The sequence below is a fragment of the Botrytis byssoidea genome, assembly GCF_014898295.1.
Source record: "Botrytis byssoidea strain MUCL 94 chromosome Unknown BBYS_004, whole genome shotgun sequence".
NCBI lineage: Eukaryota > Fungi > Ascomycota > Leotiomycetes > Helotiales > Sclerotiniaceae > Botrytis > Botrytis byssoidea.
Window position 1 is genome coordinate 1,410,471 of NW_024065845.1, and position 20,915 is coordinate 1,431,385.

The 20,915-nt window shown below is 41.2% G+C and overlaps 4 protein-coding genes across 4 annotated transcripts; 1 reads left to right on the plus strand and 3 right to left on the minus strand.

Annotated features, from left to right (window-relative positions):
• Nucleotides 1–1,529: 1,529 nt before the first annotated feature.
• EAE97_002515 (uncharacterized protein) lies at nt 1,530–3,817 on the minus strand (the record flags this gene model as incomplete). The annotated part of the gene is made up of 2 exons (XM_038873026.1): nt 1,530–2,842; nt 2,893–3,817. 2 exons carry the CDS (start codon nt 3,815–3,817, stop codon nt 1,530–1,532), a joined length of 2,238 nt encoding a protein of 745 aa, XP_038736232.1.
• A 6,725-nt stretch (nt 3,818–10,542) lies between these two features.
• Nucleotides 10,543–12,861, minus strand: EAE97_002516 (uncharacterized protein; the record flags this gene model as incomplete). Its single annotated transcript, XM_038873027.1, has 1 exon — nt 10,543–12,861. The coding sequence occupies one exon, from the start codon at nt 12,859–12,861 to the stop codon at nt 10,543–10,545; it is 2,319 nt and encodes a 772-aa protein (XP_038736233.1).
• A 5,660-nt stretch (nt 12,862–18,521) lies between these two features.
• EAE97_002517 (uncharacterized protein) lies at nt 18,522–19,555 on the plus strand. Its single transcript, XM_038873028.1, has 2 exons — nt 18,522–18,921; nt 18,985–19,555. The coding sequence occupies exons 1-2, from the start codon at nt 18,605–18,607 to the stop codon at nt 19,448–19,450; spliced, it is 783 nt and encodes a 260-aa protein (XP_038736234.1). The 5' UTR covers nt 18,522–18,604; the 3' UTR covers nt 19,451–19,555.
• Nucleotides 19,556–20,019: 464 nt separating this feature from the next.
• Nucleotides 20,020–20,640, minus strand: EAE97_002518 (uncharacterized protein; the record flags this gene model as incomplete). The annotated part of the gene is made up of 3 exons (XM_038873029.1): nt 20,020–20,323; nt 20,389–20,568; nt 20,633–20,640. 3 exons carry the CDS (start codon nt 20,638–20,640, stop codon nt 20,020–20,022), a joined length of 492 nt encoding a protein of 163 aa, XP_038736235.1.
• Nucleotides 20,641–20,915: the final 275 nt, after the last annotated feature.

The window sequence follows — 20,915 nt, forward strand, 5'->3', positions numbered from 1 at the left end:
AGCGTGTCCGGAAATTCCAAAGCAGTATGCTCCGAGATTTGAGAATCTGCAAGCTCATGGGAACGACGCACCCCTCATGTTGAATGGGGATCAGAAAACTATGGAAACTCTATGCCTTTGATTGAATACTGAAGAGTTCGTTAGTGATAATGGTATCGTAGACGACGAAAATATAGCACAGCAGCGATAAAGAATCTTTCCGCGAGGATGCTGCGGAGCAGAAGCAGATTTCAAGACGGAAAGCTACGCACGCTGTCTACTTCAACGGCAATACCCATATAGATCAATTGACCCGTATGAACGTTGAACCATCAGTACTCATGCGATATATCTCATATCACAAAAATCGTTCTCATTGCCATTTTCCAACCTCATATTGGATCGCACTTCCCGTTTCCATTCCAACGTATATTGCATACCTATCCATACCAATGTCTACTATCCAGAGCATGTAAAACGAGTACAATAATACCCCTTCGGTCCTTCCTATTGCCGATAACAAAACGATTGAGGTATCCTCATTCAACTACAAACCATCGAAATACATCGTATCTCCAATACAATCAAGTAAATCTACTCACCACTCACACCCCAATAAATAGTAGCGAATGGGGTACTCAACTATCCTATCCTTCTATCCCCCTATCTCTCACACGAAAACAAGCGTTTATATAGCACAGCAATTCCTTCAAAAAAAAAAAACCGCCCACACGCAACCGAAAGAAAATTCTCGACCGTGCAAGGAAGCGGGGTGCTACGATATCAAGAACACCTACCTACCCAGTAACAGTACACAAGTGAATAGAATACCATTATAAACCTATGTACTAACCCAACCCCCTAAAGAGTCTCCAGAATCTCCCAGCACAGAACTTTCTCAAGGTCTAATAAATTCACGAGAAGCAAAGAAACCGGACACGACGTCCTGTTCCGTCCCGTTCATGATACTGAAAGTGACCAAGGTCTGACCATTGTATTAACACGAGGGAAACTCATCTACTTGTGTGATATTCAGGGGACTCGCATAAGTTCATTTCGTGACAATCGTACCATCTTGGTTGGCAATTGTTTTCAACTACTGTCGTTATTCGGAGTTTTTGTCACTCCGGTCCCCTTTTCATCTTTCATCTTTCACTTGATCGAGATATGGTGAATTTTGAACTTTGTGGCTACTTCTTCGTGAACAATGTATTCTTCCATTTAGCCTTATTGTGTATGTATAGGTAGTCATTTGAATCAGCAATGCATAGATCACCCGTTTCCATATCATGAGATACTGGGACAAAGTAATTGACTTGATTAATTCTCAGGCATAGCCTTCATATGGAAGGCTATCAAATCACGAAATTATCCACTAAAGCCATGGTATCAACCTAACCTATCCATTCCTGGAACTTCATAACGCCGTATCATCCTTAGTATTGCCGTAAATCACCATCATAATAGCAACCACCCCTTCATTTCCTCAGGAGATCATTTTTGTAGTGGGGATGATGCAGTAGAAAAAGTAAAAGACCAATCATCAACATCTACCAATGCTTCATAACTAGAATCTGCTCCTGATAAGCCATCAAAACGTTCCACGTCTCCTTGCGCTTCATTCCCTCCTTAGCCCAAATATCTTCCAAAGCAGTCGTTCCATTGAAGTACTTCACAAACTTTGGCCACAATGCTTTTGCCTTGGGGTCAGTCCAACGCTTACCAATAGCTGCAATGTACATTGTCTCTACATGGCTAGCCTTGTGAGGGTCAACAATGGCATAGGAGGATATGTATTTCAAGTGCTCTGCGTTGTTCAAAGAAGGATGTTCAGTGGCTTCTGGGACGGGCATTTTCGCGAATTCGTCTTCCGCGGCCTTAGCTTCTGCGACTGTCTTAGCGGCGAGTCTTTCAAGGCGTGCAGCTTCGGCTGCTTGCTCAGTAGTGAGAGGAGCTGTTGGGTCGAGAGCTGTCGCCTTCTCAGCATCTGTAGCTTCTTCAGAAGAGTTGCCTTCTGGGGATCCGGGCGCGGTATGAACAGGTGGATTCTTTGTTCTCTCGATAGCTTCTGCCTTCAAGTGATATTCGACCTCGTAAATGATCTCAGGCCAGACCCAGATCCAACAAAAGGTTCGCAGATGAGTAACCCAGCCCCCACGAATGAGCCATGCAAGCATTTCCATATATTTTTCACGATGACTCTTGGAGGGAACGAAGGACTTGTAGGGGCGAGGAGCATAGGATATTTGGCCGAGAAAACTTTGTAAAGATGGAGCAAAAGGAAATGCTTTTTTCCACTGCTGGCTTGCTGAAATTAATTTGTGCATATCGCAGTTTGGAGAAACGATAAACATGTCGCGGGCATGAATAGGTGGAATAGCAATTGCTTTGCGCCAATAGATCAAATGTTGTGAGAGAGTAAGAACTTCATCGAGACCAACATTGTTTGCTTGAGCGACTTGTTGAAAAGATAAAGTAGGTTTGGCCCATTTGATAACCTGAATCAAAGGAGCGGAAAGCTCTGTATCTTCAGATGATATCTCCGCGATAACGTCAACCTCATCCTCAAGAAGTAGAAGTGCAAAATGCTTATCAAGTTGCGTAGGGTCTGGATTACCTTCCTCATCGACAAGAGGGTTGGCACTAGAAAGTAATACGCCGGGTTTTGCACGCTCGTTGGGATTTGGAAAGCTCATTAAAAATGTCGGAATTGGGATGTGAAGAGACAAATCAATGGGAGGTTTGGTATCGAGACAAACGGTGGTGATGGTATTGTTAACAACGGCATCGTAAACGTCGCGCATTGCATCTGCCAATGTGGATTTGATCAGGATTTGGCTCCATAATTGACTCATTGGGCGCTCTATCAACAAGTTAGATTGTGAAGTAAATTCATGTACAAGAAGAACTTACTATCTTCGCGGGCTCTCTCCTTCATGCCTAGAATAGTCTCAGATTCTTTCCAAACATAATTGCTCTGAGCTTGGGCATGGTTGAGGGCCTTATTGAAAGTCTTAATAACATGCTCATACAGCTCCTCGATTCTCTCATCTTGTTCGTGCCTAGGTAAACTGATGACGAAAACCACGTTAAACATTGTCATTTCTCCATGATCATCACCGTCATCCGAACTACTGCCCTTTTTTGCTTGACTGCCGCTAGCCGCCTGACCTTCTTCTGCTTCATCTTCATCCTTGGCTACCTCTTTGCCCTTCTTCGACTTTCTCGGCTTCTTCCAAAATCCATCCTCGCGGATGTGCAAGGGATAGGAAACAAAGTAGAGATTGTCAATTGACAGCTCAAACTTCTTTTTATGGTATGCGCGTGGTGGGGTTAAGATACTCGCAAGATCGACGGTAGGAAATTCGCCGAATTGTTCCCAAGGAACAATCTGTTCGCCATCTCTGCCTTCAAGGTGATCGTCGTTTTCAATTTCCACGTGACGCGATCTACTGCCATTTCCACCATTCCCCTTTTTTCCATTCAAGTTCAATTTTCCAATCTTTGAAGCAATTGGGTCTTCGAGATCGGAGAAGTCGTCGCTATCATCCTCATCGCTCCCTGTTCGCTCTTCAAGCTCGCTCTGATCAGTTTCCGTGCCATATCTATAATTGCGTGGTGGTGGAGCAAATGATGGTCGAGGTGGATAGTGAAAAACAAAATGTGGTCCTGTTTGTGATTTGATAACAAGAGCAACGGCAATTAAGCCGGAATCGATGAAAGGTTCAGATTTGTCCATACTGAAAATTCTCCCTTCAAGATTGTATGGAGGTTTTGAAGGTTGATTCTTGGAGGTTGTGGCTTGCTTTCGAGAGCTTTGTTTTGGCTTGGGAGGCATATTGATCAAAGAGGCCCGTGCAGAGTAGAGTGCTGGCCCGAGCTTCTGATATATGCTGTTAGTAACTAATTGTTACTCCTAATATGAGTTCTGAAACCTTTTAAAAAATACTTACAGATTCTAGATTGTTATTGTTGGAGAGAAAAAAAGAGTTGGAAGTTGAAGTTACTGCTGTTGTTTACAAGTTCTCACAGGTTCTCACAGTAGCCTGACTTTTGTAGTCCAGCCAATTTTGAAAGGAACTTGCTTAGTCGTTCGAGAACCACTGTCAATAACAACCATCACTTACAATTTCTCCAATGACGTTGACATACAGCTTGCAGAAGCAATGATAATCGAAACAAATGATGAAATATCTACAAGATAAGAGTGCTACTTCTTTTCCAAAGGAAGAGTAACGATCCAGTCTACAGGTCTGAACAGCATAAGGTTCCATAAGCTTCCGTCGTCTGACTTTAATTTACCCTTGATGTTCTTGATACATGAACCTGTCTATCTTACTAGAACCCGCTATCAATGCAGTGATGCAAACCAGCTTCATAATTTCAAATGAAAAATACATCAACAGATCTGGGACTTCTACTCTCATTCGTGGACTGAAATACTTGGTTGCCCATAACGTTGATATCCACCGGAGAGAGATAACTCAGTCAAGTCGGCATCATGATTATACTTCAACCATTACAATCGCAACTTATACTTAGTTTACTGTCAAGGAGTGAAGAACACAAGATACACCACCATTTCACCACCAAGTTCCATGAACCTAACTACCACGCCCAAACCTTCATCTTCACCCACCTCCACCAATCGACCAGATGACTACTACTGCCCTCTACTCGGTCCCCCCTCCCACATCACCCCTTTCCTTTTCCAACAGAATCTCATCTCAAACGAGATACATCGGTAGAGAAATCCACGATTATCAACCCATACATAGCATCAGTAAAAGACCACACAAGATATCCCTTCTCCCGAAAGAAGCCTCCACAGAACCTCGCAAATTCAAAACATCGCCAACGATTCCCAGGAAAGAAAAGAACTTCAACCATCTGCAACTTTCAATTGTATTCCACACTCCCAAATGTCACACTCGAGATCTATACTCCCATACACAAGAAGAAGGCGAGTGAAAGAAAAGCAGAGATATCTGGCGAGTAATGAATCTGGATAACCAAATGAACTGAATCTATAGACATAACACATCGCGTTCCTATGATCCTCTACAAGAACGTTTTCTATACACAACCCCTAGATTGACGCCCTGAGCCCAATAACTCCAAACAATACAATGGCTATCTCATTCCAAACCCGAGCTCAGCTCGCGCAGCGAGATTTCTGAGCCAAATTTCCGCATAGTCACCGCAACACTCATCAAGAACCTTGGAAATCTATTATATAGCAATCCAGGTTTCAAAACACGCACTGATTCCACTATGTCCGCCTCAGTTCCCTACCTCCCTCAACCACGTCTTCGCTTCTTTCCCATCCTTAATGCAAACCATACCCATCCCTGGTTCACCGTGTTATGTCTTCGATCTCGACCTCATGGCACACACTCCATCACCACCTACATAGACTCCCTCCCCCTCCCCCAATCCCCAAGACCAACCCCCCTTTCACAACCCACCCAACTCCATCCCCTCACCCCATCAAACCATCGACCATTAGAACCGCGACATAGCCCACCCAACAAATACCATGTACCAAAAACAAACAACAACAACAACAACAACAACAACAACAACAACAACAACAACAACAACAACAACAACAACAACAACTCTACATCAATCATCTGACCCCAAGCATGACCCCAAGCAACACTCACCTCATCCTAACACGCGCACAGAAAAAGAGGAAACAAACGACAACCGCAAAAGTCAAACTAACATTTCTAACAACACAACGACATCAGCCAAGAAACACCCTAAGAAAATTTGAAAATTCCAATCCCCAATCCTCCTTCTCACCTCCTTAAAATCCATCTTAACACAACCGAATCACAACGCAGACCAACCCCAAGCTCTCGCACGCGATTTGACAGTTGCCATCTACCATCAAATCAAAAACCTCAACATCGTTTCCATCCGAGTCAAAGATTGGAACAAACGCATATCGACTGATGAATACAAGATGAGATTAGTGAGTGAATAAATGTATATCAGGAATTGAAAGCAGAGGTTCCGAAGAGTATACACACCTCATGGTCCAGATGATGCTGTGAATCGGTACATTTTCGGGACCGACACTAGCTCAGATTAACAACGGACCGACCGAAGGAGCGCTGAAGAAAAGTTTTCGGCAGAATTTTTGTTCTAGGTTCAAGCACCGAAATTTAAAGTCAAAGTCGCCATAGAAAGGTGAGAGAATTAAATGCTTGATCTTAAAACCACCATGTATCAAAGGATAGTGCAATCAGATTTATTTGCATAATAATTACAACTCCTTCTTCACATACGCACTCGAATATCGATATATAGGAAACCCATACACACATGCAATTACATCCATCATTTCCAATTCCCACCCCACGACCACAAGAATTTCTTCTTTACATCCCAGAACAAATCCAAGATAGCAATGAAAAAAAAAGTATAAAAACCGATCAGACAACCATCAAAACCCACCCAGAACCAGCGTCCTAAGACAACCAGTAAAGGGACGAGATCATCACCACTTTCTATACAATCAGATCTGTTTCCAGACCCGATCGCCTTCCTTGCGGAAAGTGCGAAAGCAAAAACGGTTTCACTCTAGGGTTTCGAGGCTCGACTCATCGTCTCGGTTGGAGTCTGTGGCTCTTGTAGAGAACACAGAAGAAGGACGTTTACTAAAGAAATGATTCTTTGACTATTGAGACGGGATTATTAGTATATGTTTGAGGTGATTGAGAAAAGGGGAAATAATGGGGGTAGGATGTACTCACAGTATTGTCGATGAAGAAGAAAAAAAAGTTGGGAGGGAAGAGATGATTATATAGGGATGGGTAATGGTCTGTGCGCGACAGAATTTTCACGGAAAATTAGTGCAAAGATCAGGTGATGTGTGCAAAAGGGACAATATGGAACGGAAGGGTTTGGTAGGAAGGTTGGGCACAAATCAATCGGAACTTATGGTATCGGGATATCGGAACTTATAAGAAGCGGAATTTAAAGAGGAGAGCGGAAACACTTTGTACCAACATGCATTCAATAGCAGTTTCGGTGATAAGAATTCAACACTCTTCTGCACACTCAAGTCCTCAAGTCCTTAAGTAATTATGTACATTCACACATACCAAGTACCTCTTCCTATTAACTGGATACATCTAATATCCTATCCTATCCTATCCTATCCTATCCTATTCTATCTTCAGTATCATTCGTAAACACTCCCACTTCATCATTCCATCATTTTATCTTATCTTTCCCTTACTTATAATCTCTCCCAACTATCTAATACACCCACCCCTCCATCTCCCTGATAAGTTATAACCATCTCGTGTATCCATAGCCATTCCCCAGTACCCAGTACCCGGTATCCAAATCTACGATGGTTGTAAGGGTAAGTATTGTAAAACATACCAAAAAGCGATTGTGCTTTTCCCTATATATAAAGGCTTTAATCAATCAAAATATTATATTCTTTAAAAATTAATATAACAAACTCTAGTATATCAAAATATTATAAAGAAATATCTGAATATATTAAATTATATTAAAATCTTGTGTGTATTTCATTTACTATAATTATTATTTTGTAATATTTTTTTATAATTCTAAACAATTTTATCAAATAATTTTCTGATATTATTTCCTAAATCTTTTTTATAATCTTTCTAAATATATTGTAATTTATTTTATTAATAAAATAATAATTCTATATCTATTCTTTTATTCAATTTTATATATTCTTAATAAAATTGAAATTAAAAGAAAAGGGAAACTAATTTATTTTTCAATCTTTTTTTTAAAAAAAGCTTGAATAATAGTTTTTACAGAATAATCTAATATATTATTTTATATGAATATATAATCTGGGTTTAATCTTATTTAATTATATATAATAGATATTATATATATTTGATAAGATTTAATATTAATAAAACCTCAATCCTTTTCTCAAAATATATTTAATTCTTTATTTGATTTATTTAAAAAACAATCCCAAAATATTTATTCAGTTTTTTTATATTTTCTTTCTAATATATATATAAAATCAAAAGCTTTATTCTTTTGATATATAATATACATCTTTCTATATAATTCTATAATTATTTATATTTTATTTAATTATAAAATAATATTTCATTATTTTTTAATCCAATAAATATAATCTAATATAAATTGTAATCGAATTTGTTGATTATTTTTTGATACAAAAGGTTTTTAAAAAGCAATATAATATTTATATTCTATTTTATATAAAACAAATCGAATAACAAATTCCTTTATTCCTTTTCAAAATAATATAAAAACAATTTTTCAATATAGTATATATCTATTTGTTTTTGATTTGCTTATAAATTGAATAAATTAATTGATTTGATTAATAATCAAAATAAAGAATTAATTAAAATATTTCTAAGAAATTATTTATATTTTAATAATATAATAAATCTGTTTATATATTAGATTTATTCTTTTTTTAAAAAAGAAAAATCGAATCTCTTCAAATTTTATATTAATATAATATAAAATATATATTTTGATTTATTAATTTCTAATTATTTTTTAATATTTAGATATACAAAATGATAATAATATAATAAATAATAATATAAATCTAATATTTAAAAATATTAATAATAAATTAAATAATAATAAATTGATTTCTTTTATTTTAATTAATTCGAATATTATTCTTTTTCAATATATTTATTATAAAAAAATATTAAAAACAATATTTTTTATAATAATTCCTAAAAATACTTTCTAGAATTAATTCAAAACAGATTTTTAAAAGCAATATCAAAACAAATAGAATAAATCAATTGAATCTATATATTTCAATATCCTAGCTAAATATAAATCAATTAGCGTTTTACATAACTTATCCATATAACCACTGTACATCTACTTTTAAGAATAAACAATTTCCACATTTATAGATACTCACATTCACTTTCACAATATCATGAAAAGTCTCGCGAATTTGCATACGGTATAATCAATTCGTTCTATTCGTTCCTTCGTTCATTCATTCATTCATTCCCATCCACATCCGTATCAGCATCCGCATTAGCATCTCAACTCAACTCAACTCATCCATCCACCCAATAAATGCTCCCTCCCCTCCCCTCCCCTCCCCAAAAACCAAAGCAAAGAAAGAAACAAAAACCAATCAAAGCATAAAATCATTCCACACAATCAACCCACGGCACCACAGCACCACACAAAAACAGAACCAAACCAAACCCCCTCACAACCAACAACCAACATCCATCCATCCATCCATCCAACATCCCACCTCGAAAAAAATTCCCATCTTCAACTCAAAACCCCCACTAACTAACTAACTAACCAACTAAATCAAACCCCCCACTCACACCGCTCCAGAATCCAGAATCCAGAGGTAACACAAAATTACAAACGCACAAACGCACAATCTCATCATCATCCTCCCGTATCCATCTTCCAATCCACAACCAACCATAGGATCATCACTCACACACAATACATACATACATCATCACATCATCACTATTCCCAATCCACCGTATTCTCTGCAAACTCAAAAACTCACAAACTCACAAACTGCTCAAACTGCTCAAATAAATAACTCAATAAATAAATAAAATTCATAACCAAACCAAACCAAGCCAAATCAACCCAACGAAATCGACCTCAAAGGGTGAAAACAAAATATCAAAAAAATCTCCCAACTAAAGCTAGGTAGGTAGATCCAAATCATCAAATCATCAATAGAAAATCTTGCCACAACGCATTCATCCATAAAAAATAAAATCCCCTCCAACATCTCATTCCATCATTCCCAGTTTCGTAATAAATCGTCCATCATATCCAAATGCGTCATTCCACACTAAGGTACCCTCCCGATCCGTCATCCATTCAATCAATCCTTCGTTCCACTTCGAATACCCGCGCGTTACTACAAGCGTTCGTGTTTCCGTTGGCCGAATGCGGGTAGGTATGTACGCTGTACGCTGTACTTGATTACACTATGCATTGCGCCGGACATAAGCTGTTAAGCTATCCTTCTTAATGGCGATGGGAGCGAGCTAATATGGAGAAAATATACCAATCAGTTATGGTTCTTATGTAGATAAATTTGGTAACAATATAAAATGTAGACTGGGACTTGTATGGGTATGTAGGATCGTTATAAAATTTCTTCATCTATCTTTGATCATGTAAAATGAAGAAATAATAAAGTAACGAAATGACAAAGGAAAATATAAAATTCAAAAAAAAAAAAAAAAAAAAAACAACGTCTGGGTGTTATGTAAAACATGTGAGAGAGATAATGAAATTCGTCAAGGCATGGAGAAACTCTGTGATGTGTCGTGAATTCATAATATCATCCTTGCGCCGAAGAAAGACCCCAAAGGCAAAACCAATCATCACAACTCCTTTCTGTAATATCGTTTGCTGTTTCGGTTTTTTCATGAAATGGTTTTAGGCAAAGCTTGAACAAAGGCATTGTGTTGGGCGGAAGCCAGAAAAAAGAGCGTAATTGGTGTGTGTGTGTGTGTGTGTGTGTCGGTATATGAGATGGTTGGATTATCTTTCATATCCAACAGGAGGAGCTGGTAAACCCGTAGAGTATGGATTTCCATCATAGTAACGAGGACCCGGATTGTAGCGACGATCATCATATCGATCATCGTAACGACTGTCATAAGACGGAGAATATGTGTCGCGAGAATCTTCTCTTTGTCTTCTGTCACCATTCTCCAAATGTCTCTTTTGTCTCTCGAGACGTTTCTTATGACGTTCGCCCTTTTTCTCTCGAAATTCTTTACATTTGTGTCGTATCTCGTTTGCTTCCTTGATTTCCGAAATGGCTCCTTTGATACCGAGTGCTGCAATACCAACAGATGCTGCATCTTGTAATGCGGCCTTTGCTTTAAGCTTCCTTGCCTCCTCTGGGGTGATCTCTCCTTCCTTAACAGCCTTGTGTCGCGCATCACGTGCCTCCATACTTGCGTAGACATTATGTGCTGCATGAATCGTGGCAACAGTTGCCAAACCGGCTGTAATAAGTTGCTTACCTTTCATCTTTTTGACCCTCCTCTCATCCTCTGACGACGAAATCAATGAATCGTCGCTGTCATATCCATTCTTTCCGTCAGAAGCCTTCTTGCTTCTCTGTCCATCCCTCGCTCTACCACCTCCACGACTGTCTATACTTCCACGAGAGTCGGCGTGACGTGGGTTGCCATACACATCACCTCTTGAGTTCTTAGAGCGTCTTGGACGCTCTTCGTAAGAATCATAGTCATCGTAATTATCACGATTGCGGCTACGGCTACGATCGCGGCTACGACCGACTTCATTAGCAACAGCTCCAGCTCCAGCTCCAATACCAAGAGCAGCCAAACCCTTTCTTGCCATTGAGCTGACACTCTTGCTTCTGCTACGCTTGCTACGATCTGGGGATGGACTGCGGCTGTAATCATCTCTGCGTCCACGAGATTGAGAACGGGCTCTAGATCGAGATTGGGAACGAGCCCTGGATCTAGATCTGGAACGGTCAAGTAATTTCTTGCCAGCGATAGCTCCAAGACCTGCAGTTGCGAGAGCAGCGAGACCGGTTCCACCACCTCCTCCTCCACCTCGGGATGAAGAACGTGCTCGAGATCTAGATCGAGAGCGTCCAGTAACAGGATCTTCTTCGACATCCTTTCGTGATCCGTTAATGGCACGATTTCCAACGAGACCTCCAACAACTGCCTCAAGGATATGACGCTTGCTCTTCTTGTCAGCATCTCTGTCGATAGCCGCATCAATACCACCGGCTCCGATGGCTGCAGTAAGGATACGCTTTCCTTTCTCACCACCCCAGGCTCCAGGCTCATTTCGGACTCGGAATGCTTCGGCAGCACCCGCTAAAAGGGCAGCTTTGGCAGCTTGTTGATACTTGGCAGTGCCCTCACCTGATCTGGACTTTGATCTGCTTCTCTTGGAGCTCGATTCCTCATAATAGCTGTCTCCGCTACCTCTGCGGCCTCGATGGTGTTCGGCGCCCTTTGCGGCAGCTCCTAACCCTGCGAGAGCCATAGCGCCCTCAACAATTGACTTGCGGCGACCCTTCTTCTTCTCAGGTTTGATCTCCTCCTCTTCGGAGTAATAGGATTCTTGAACTTCACCATTTCGGCCTCTGTGAGCAGCGTATTTCTTAACTTTCTTTTCTTTATTTCCATGTTTGTCGTAAAGTTCTGTTCCTTCGTACGCGGCAAAAGCACCGGCAGCTCCGACCATAGCAGACGCTATTGGGTTTCGCTCGACTGGTCTACCCTCGGCAGATCTTCGATCCCATAATTCCTTTGCACCAACCGCTAAAGCAGCTCCTCCAACGGCGGCTACAATTTTTTGATTTCGTGAAAGCGATCGTTTATGTTCGACTTTGGTATCTTCGTAATAATCACTTCGTCGATCGAGATCTTGGAAAGAGCGTCGTGGATCGCCTCTGCTATCGTCAAGGTATTCTCCGTAGCGACCATCACGCCCTACGGAACGAGATCGGCGGGCTGGCGCGCCGTACCTAGACTCACGGGCGGTCGTTCGTTGGTCTACATAGGCACCACCTGCTGGTGGGGGAAAATCTCTTCTCACCTCTTCGATTGACAAATCGCTATCTTCACGACGAGGTTGACGTATGAGTTCTCTTGTTTGAATAACTTCTCTCTCTCTTTCTCTAATCGGAGCGTCGGGAGCATGAGTTACGGTAGGAGCGGCTGAGCGAACATACGTTTCTTGAGTTTCGACGTAACGTGGCTCGTCAGCATATCTTGGTTCGCGATCATGTTTTCGATGACGATGGGAGTGGTGTCGACGTGGTTCTTCGACCGTCTCATACTCATAATCGTAGGAAGTCATGATTGATGATGGATGGCGGGGTTATTCTCGATTTGCGACAGGAAAGTGCTTTGCTGGCTGTTCACTTGCGAGAAAATTTGTGAGGGACAGCACTAATAATTAATTAGGCCTTTTGATGTTGACTCTAATGAGTTTGCTACTCTGGACTCTTGGTAAATTATTTGAGTCCGCAATAGATGATGTGAATAATTGATTTTGTGTATTGTTTTGGTGTGAGAGTTGTGGTGGAATAAATCAAATCACAACAGTCATACCCCAAAAGTAAGGGTAATGTCGTAATATGACGAGTGAGGGGAAAACCGAATCAAGAAGTGAATGTCGGTGAGATATTCAATACTGGGTACTGGTAGATAGTTACAACTTACAGGGCCAGAGAGATGCTAAAAACGAAGAGTGACCAAAAGTTACAACACGGGCAGCGCTTGAATATCATACGAAGGAGGTGGCTGGAGAATGGGAATCAAATAGAAAGGCAATGAACTTCTTGTTTTGGGCGGTTCTATCGGATATGTATGATATGTATGATTACGAGTTTGGTATGAACCATATGATACCTAGCACCCAGGTATGAATCCATATGAATCCGTATGTCTGATAGGTATACATTTGATAAATTATCCACAATTTGGGGGAATTCTCTCTTCTTTCATTTGGCGCGCGGTTGAATTCCTGAATATTAAGTTGTCCTAGTTATAATTTGACTTGTAATACCTACCTAGTACTCACTACCAAGTCCCTACTAAGTAACTAGCCAGGTACTTTACGAACCTTTTTTCAAGGGACGTCCGGGGGTTGGCCTGGTGTTGAATGGTCTTGAATGGCTTAGCTAGCTGCCTGTAGTAATGAGAGCTGAAGATTTTCCAAGTTTGATGCAAGATGATGATGGATTCAATAATATGGATCATATCACTCTATCACCAACCGGAAAAGAAAAACATGCTTTGCCTGTTATCTTAGATCTGACAAACGTCCAAATTCATGGGAAGATCACTCCACCACTTAATCTGTTCCAACCTTCTAGAATCTAGAATCTATATCAAAATATATATAAGGCAACCCAATCGAGTCCCAATACTCCACGACAATCCTATCTTGGGAGTAATTTCCGTGTGTTGGAAGTATGTGTGAAACCTTTTTCGAGGATATACTTGAGAACGTGAGGGTGACGAGCTTATCATGCGTAATATTGGCGGGGTACTTGTAAACGTTATCGTCATTGGGTATCTTCGGGCTCAGCGCGCCCAATCAGTTAGTAACAGGATTTCATCTGTTTTCCTTTGTACCTCGTACCATCGTTCTTGTTCCGAGACCATGCCACCATACTCTTCGGCGAGAGCGAAGATAGGTATGAAGCTGATGACCATCTTTTGTGGGAAATGCTTGAGCCGCAAGTACCGTATCGTGCGTGTGTCTTCCATTTGGTGTTCTTACATACGGCCAGGGTTAACTCAACTGCGCCCGTGGGATGAGATGGAGGGGCTGAGATCTAGTGTTGGCTTTGCGGTAAAAATTGTTTCACGAGAACAAATGATCGATAATCCAATAAAACCCTCTGCTTTTCCCAACAAAATAAAACATCTGCTTCGTGTGGCGAGAATGTATGTTAGCCGTGGACTTAGGTAGTAATTAGCAGTAAAAGTTGAATCCCTTGCCATACCTTCCCAAAAAATTCAATTCCTAAGGCTATGAATGGTTTTCCGGGATATCCTTCATAATGCTGATGAGCTGTTCGATGGAAGTTTTTCCAAAATTCGAATCTTCAAGAAATATGATGTCATATCGGGTTTGTAACTCCACTTTATGTACTGTTGCTACAATGTATTGATGCTCTCTACCTACCTAGGTATGTATTGATGCTCGGAAGCTCCTTGTTGACTTATTAGCCTGACAGTATGTGTATGCTATTTGAAGCACGGTATAGAAATGAATTTGGGCTCGGTCTTGCCCGCCCCCCTTTTATTTGATTCTGGGGGAATTTGCTTAGAAGCTAGAAGCTAGAAAGCCATCAACCTTAAGGTAAGGCTCGGAAAGGCCCGAATCATGAGATCAAAATTCAAACTGTATTGGTGATAGTCTACTGTGTAGTATGTAGTGATCATTAGTCAAATGATGCTTGTTTGATTAGATCTGGAACTTGCCCGAATCATTTTCTTCTTCTTCTCTGCCAACTTCATTTAGTACGCATCCCCACGAGTGGCTGTGTCGGAGTTCTGGCATTGAGGCTTGTACTTTCTGTCGCTAACGAAGCTGGAGATTCCTTCATGAAACCCTTGTAGAGAAATCGTGCATTGCTGCAGACATCACAGCACCCCACACTCAACACTCAAATAAAATCTCTATCCGTGTACAAAATGACACACAAATTCTTAATGATTATCAAATGCCAAAATGTTTCCAGATTGTAGTATTTCATATTTTGCGAAATGGGGGCTTACCAAACGAAGGATTAGGTACCATCTGCCGAAGTTATGTGTCTTAACTTTTCCTCCCAAGACCAGTTGAATCTTGCAACTATTTCCTACCCATCCATCTTTAAAATGATATGAAGATAGTCTCTCGCAAGAAAAGTACCTCTGAAAGCTTTCTGAACATATTCCATGTCCAAGTTAGACTGAAATGTAGTTGTCGAAAGGCTGATGGATGATGTACTGCGTGCCAGTCTGTCTTTGGGAAGATAATACATGCAGAATGCTTCGAAAGAGGGATCCAAGCAATTTCGTTATATTTATGACCACCGAGATATCATGGACAGGAAATTCAACCTATTCATCACCTTGAATTAGTCTCCGAGCTGCCAAAAAAGGGGGTGTCCGTCTTCGCAGTCGAAGTGTAATACTCCTTTCCTGAATGCCGGCATAAGATTCACATCTTGAGAAAGAGAAATGACCAGCTTGGAATCGCCATCGAAAAAGTTCGATCAGGGGACCATAATTCAAGGCGAAGATACTATCATCTGTTTATTTGCTCGTTTGTCTAGGACAGGACCAGTCCGTAACATCCCAATATCTAATAGAATTCTGGTCTCGCAACCAGATGAGGTCATGCGACGATAGTTAGCGCATCAAAGCATCGTAGAAAGCCCAATGCTACAATCACTGCATCTTTCGATTCTCTTTATATTAGTGTCATCAAGAAGCACAGTTGAGAATAGCCTTCTAACCTAAAATTTTAATGATCAAATATTCCTCTCGTCCCATGTTATCATACTCACGTGTTATTCACGTGCCCTCTTCGATATCAAAGAGTTTCCTTGTACATCTGGAGACCTTTCTAACTTTTGCAATTGAGATAAGCTTTTGATTTTGACAACGGAATTGAAATCCTGCCTGTTTGGAGATCTCGCATTCAAAGTTTCGAGGAATTCGGAAGAGAAAAGGGACTTGTCGTTTTTGTGATCTTGATTGTTTTTGTCTTTGTTTAGGTACTCTGAACTTTTTTCTGAAGAATGCTGAGGTTTTGATACTAAAACGACCTTGGTGGATGGAGAAATTCGCCATTGAGAGCTCTCGTCGTATGTAAGAAGTGAAGTTGCAGAGCTCGGACAGCAAACTGGAATGGGGCGGTACGGATGGACAATGAATGAGTGAGCCTTGAAAAGACTTTGTTGCAAGTCTGAAGTTTTTAGTTCAATGTATCATTCTATATGTTGGCCAAAATTTGTGTAAGAGATTGCGGTGAGTGACCGAAGTTTGGATTGCGCATCTGAACCTGAGCTCAGTGTTTTATTAGTAATATTGCGATCGTTCCTCTGTTGGTAGGTTTCCTGGTTCGTGATGAGTGTTTTATGTGAAGTGAATTATGGGAACTTTTCTTTATACACCTAACATTCTATCATAGTACTCCTTTGTATTATAACGTATGACTTGGTAAGGGATGGTACTGCGAGTACTTGCACTTTCATTCCTACATTATTGCCATCTCATCTCATCGATTCCAGACTTCTCATCCTATCTCACCCTTCACAATTCACCCAACTGCACTCAAATCCCTTTTGTTGCACATCTAAACTTCCCACCACAATGCGCTCACGCATCTACTGGTCCAAATCTCAGTTTCAACCTCCACACTCAATCCACTAGCTTCCCGTAGGGCTCCCGCAGCTACCACTAGCTCACAATACCTCAGCCCTACAAGATTTCTCCAGATTCCTCACAATTTCAAAGAACCAATAACCTTCCAATCGCAAAGCTCAGGCCCCTCTGCGCGCGATCGCACATTCCTGAGAGTCTATGATAGCAACTCATTCTTAGCGCGCTTTCCTATTTGGGTCCTGAAACTTGTCACTTTTTTGAGATGTGCAACAAAAGATTTGGAGTTTTGCGGAGTGCTTGAGATTGGTCGGTCGCTTGCCTGGACCAAGCTTAGGGCTGTGATGGCTGGTGGCTGCGGTGTATTCACTTTGTTTCGTGGTGCAAGGGAAGGTGAGGATGTTTCGTGGTAGACTCGTCGGATCGTGTCTCGTCGCCTGCGGCTTTTGGTTTTGTTGCATGTCTGCATTTCTGAATAGCTTCATGTTTGTTCTTGAGAGGGGAAGTTGATGATTTGGATCTTGCGGTTGGGACGTGAGGGGCAGTGTCCGTATGTTGAAGTGTTCACGAAGGGAAAATCCATTTTCTTGCTGTTGCTGGCGCTTATATCGTCTCATCTTTTGATCTCATCTTCAATCGCTACATTTCATTCATTCACATGTCACTTTCTGTGTGATCTCATCTTATCTAGTCAATTTTCTCGAAAATCTTGCTCCACTGTTAGCTACATAGTGAACAAAAGTTTTGTTGCATGCCGCACTCTTCACTTTTACATTGTTTGTTATGTCTTATCACAATAAGTTTTAGCAGGCCAAAGTACTGCGATGTGTTTGAGCGAATGAAAAAAGGCTACATTTTAAGTCTTTCGGGTAATTGAAGAAGATCGATTGATACCTAGGTAGTTGGCTGTCTTGATAATTCATCTCGATTTGAGGCTGTGGGTTAATGATCGAATGAATAACGATCGAATCGTTTGTCGATTGACTTCGTATAATCCATCCAATAAGCACGCAGATTCACTCGAGCCTCCGTTGGACTTTTAAGAATCTCTCGTCATCCTCAAATTGTGGGGGCCAAGTACCGCCTTGCCAAGCAGTAATGCTACACTTTTTATGATTCACAGCCTCCCGAAACCGTAAAGGAGACTGACTATCACGATTTCATAGCCGAAGCAAGTGGCTGCCTCATAAAGTTGTCTTGCTAATCAATTTTTCCAAAGCTAGCTGGATTTGGTCATTGGGCGCAAGATTCTTATCCACTCACCCTGCAGTAAGCAGCATTAGCCTATTTCAAACTATCGAAATGCAACGCATGTGAATTTCGAAACGTCTAGAGTGCTTGGAGCCCCCAATATTCTTAGCAGCATCTTGTTTGATTCGAGGGGTTGATCTTATCAGGAAAATCGATTCGAGTCATGCAGCATTTTCGTGAGGCTCAAGATGTTTCGTCTGTGAGGCTTCTTTTCTAGGCTTTTGGTTGACCATGAATAAATTCGACTTGAGATGAGCTAGCTTAATCTAGATAATGATACAACGAGGCTGGGTATTACTAGCAATTGTTTTACTTGCATCTGAAGGGTGTGGTGTAGGATCTGACAGCATTGAATATATATAGAGAGAGGGAGCGAGGACAGCATAGTCTGTATACACGCATACATGTTTCTTATTTCATTTCAAGCCCCGAAGTGAACTAAACCCAACTTCCTCTTAGCCAGAATGAATTTCATTACACGATATTCACACATGTATCTCCTCCATTTCCTCTACATACCATCAGTTCTCGCAGACAATACTCAAAGTAACGCCTTCAGCGCTGAAGCCTCGTGTTACTCCCTCCCATATGGTGGATGGGGCTTCTTCTCCCACATCCTTACATATTACACTGTTATTGTGATGTGTTGCCACAAGAGACCCGCCACACCATGGATAGAGTCCACTCCAGACAGCATATGGAACAAAGCGATCGCGATTGTAAAGCTTCTCTTTACACTTATACCAGCCATCAAAACCATGGTTACATGCAACCACGCCTGGTATACTACATCCCCTCTACACTCCATCCCCTCTCGCGAAGATTCTAACTCACTATTTCCCAGGCAGTTTGAAACCATTGCGGCAATGAAATTAGCTCTCTCGCTTACCTCGGGCTTCATCACCATCTTCCCTTCTTTCTGGTGGCTCCTCCTCTATCTCCCCGGCGTCATCGCCGGCACAGCCGGTATCATCTCTCTTGCCTCATCTAACTTCTCACCTCAAATGAGCACCATCACTGCGGTGTTTGGGGGCGTGGGCTTGGCAATCGCCATCGCGACTGTATTCATCTTCTGCCTCCGGTTCTCGGGGAGAGAGAAAAACCCGTTTGGGACAGGTGCATTGATCGGGCTTAGTGGATATGTGTCTTGCGTGCCGATTTGCTTGGTTTTCGGTGCGCTGTATTCGGATTGGGTGTTGGCGATTGTGGCGGATAATTTGATGGGGTATCCATCTGGTCAGTCGAAGAGCGTGCAGGCGCTGTGGGTTTTGTATATGGTTGGGAAGAGATTGAATTTGTTGACGATTTGAGAGAGTGGGTGATTGTAAGTGGTTGACGGGAAGAGGGAATTTCTAGTGATTGTGGTAAGGTTTGGTATTCTGATTCAAACGAGTACTTATTTGGGTAAATAGTCATGAATAAAGTTATCCTTAATTCGACCTCATGTAAGTATTCATTTGCCTCATTGAAACGAGGATCTAGAGATCCAGATGTGCAATGAATCCTTCGCAAATATATAATCTCGCGAATGCTACCGCCCTAACATTGGTATAGTTAGATCTTAGTGTATTTATCAAAAAGCTCAAACTATTGAGCTTCGTCGACCGTTGAAATATCTCGCTAGGTCTATTCGATGTACTGCCTTCTCCCAATTACGAAAATTTCATTTCGCAATGGGCACCCTCCTTTATTTCGCTAATCAGTATCTTCACTCAAAGGTTGAAGCAAAGTTGCTGGGAGGAGAAGTCATCACGAGTTGTCACAAAATGAACGTGCATTCTGGAATATCCCAAGCAAACTTGATTTAACACGCTCCTCATGACATATCGAATTCTCCAATACCCCAGACCTCTCCAAAATCCCCCAAACCTTCTTCCACTCACGCAACCCACAATCCCTTTTCCTTATGCCATTCCTCGATACTAAATTCCCCATACCCCTCATAAACCTTCTTCTTTCCCTCCGGCCACCTAACATATTCCGGCTTACTGTCCCCCTTTACACAAACCATTTCCTCTGCGATTGGTAGTTCCGTATCAATTGCACTTGCAAAAGGATGAATTAGCTCCGGCCATGTTTTGTCCCAGAGCCAGAGCATCGATGCACATTCGCTACAGAAATTGCGTTCGGATGTGCATTTTTTTGCGGTGGGTTTACCACGGTCGGCGGTTGCAGTATATTTTCTAAGGAGGTTAGAGAAAGGAGAATAAATAACAAAGAGAAAGGAAGGAAGGGGAGAAGAAAGTACTTGATGTGTTCTTTGCCCTTGTTAATCTCGAGGGTAGAGGCTATACCGCCTAGATTAACGCATCCACCATAACCCCCACATTTGCGACAGATGGAACAAGCGCAGAGTTGGTATGGAACGGGAGTCTGAGATTGAAGAGAAAACTCTACGAGGCCGCATTGGCAGCTCCCTTCCAATTTCCTGAGGTACATATTAGCACGGTGGTTTAGAGCTTCGAAGAGGGGTAATTTGAATGGGGACCTGCATTGGCATTTTGAGTACTTGAGGTAGTATATGAGGTCAATTAATAGATAAGCTACTTGTAAGTGGTGAAATAGATTTTTTTGATATGAATTTATCACTACAAATGTCTCGGTTTTTTACTCATGATCAGGTAGTTGTCATTGATGTTGACCCCTCATTAGAGCTCCAATAGCTTACGTCATGAATCCGGGGTAGAATTATCGGAACAATAGAAAATCCTTCTCCGATCAAGTGCATCCAAATTATCGATAACATCGAATCATTTCAACAGTAAAATACGCATC

What these genes read in the sequence shown, in the direction of transcription:
- EAE97_002517 (XM_038873028.1), top strand. Translation starts at nt 18,605, where the DNA reads ATGAATTTCATTACACGATATTCACACATGTATCTCCTCCATTTCCTC. An exon ending in GTTACATGCAACCACGCCTG is followed by an intron (nt 18,922 to 18,984) that starts GTATACTACATC and finishes ACTATTTCCCAG; the next exon opens with GCAGTTTGAAACCATTGCGG.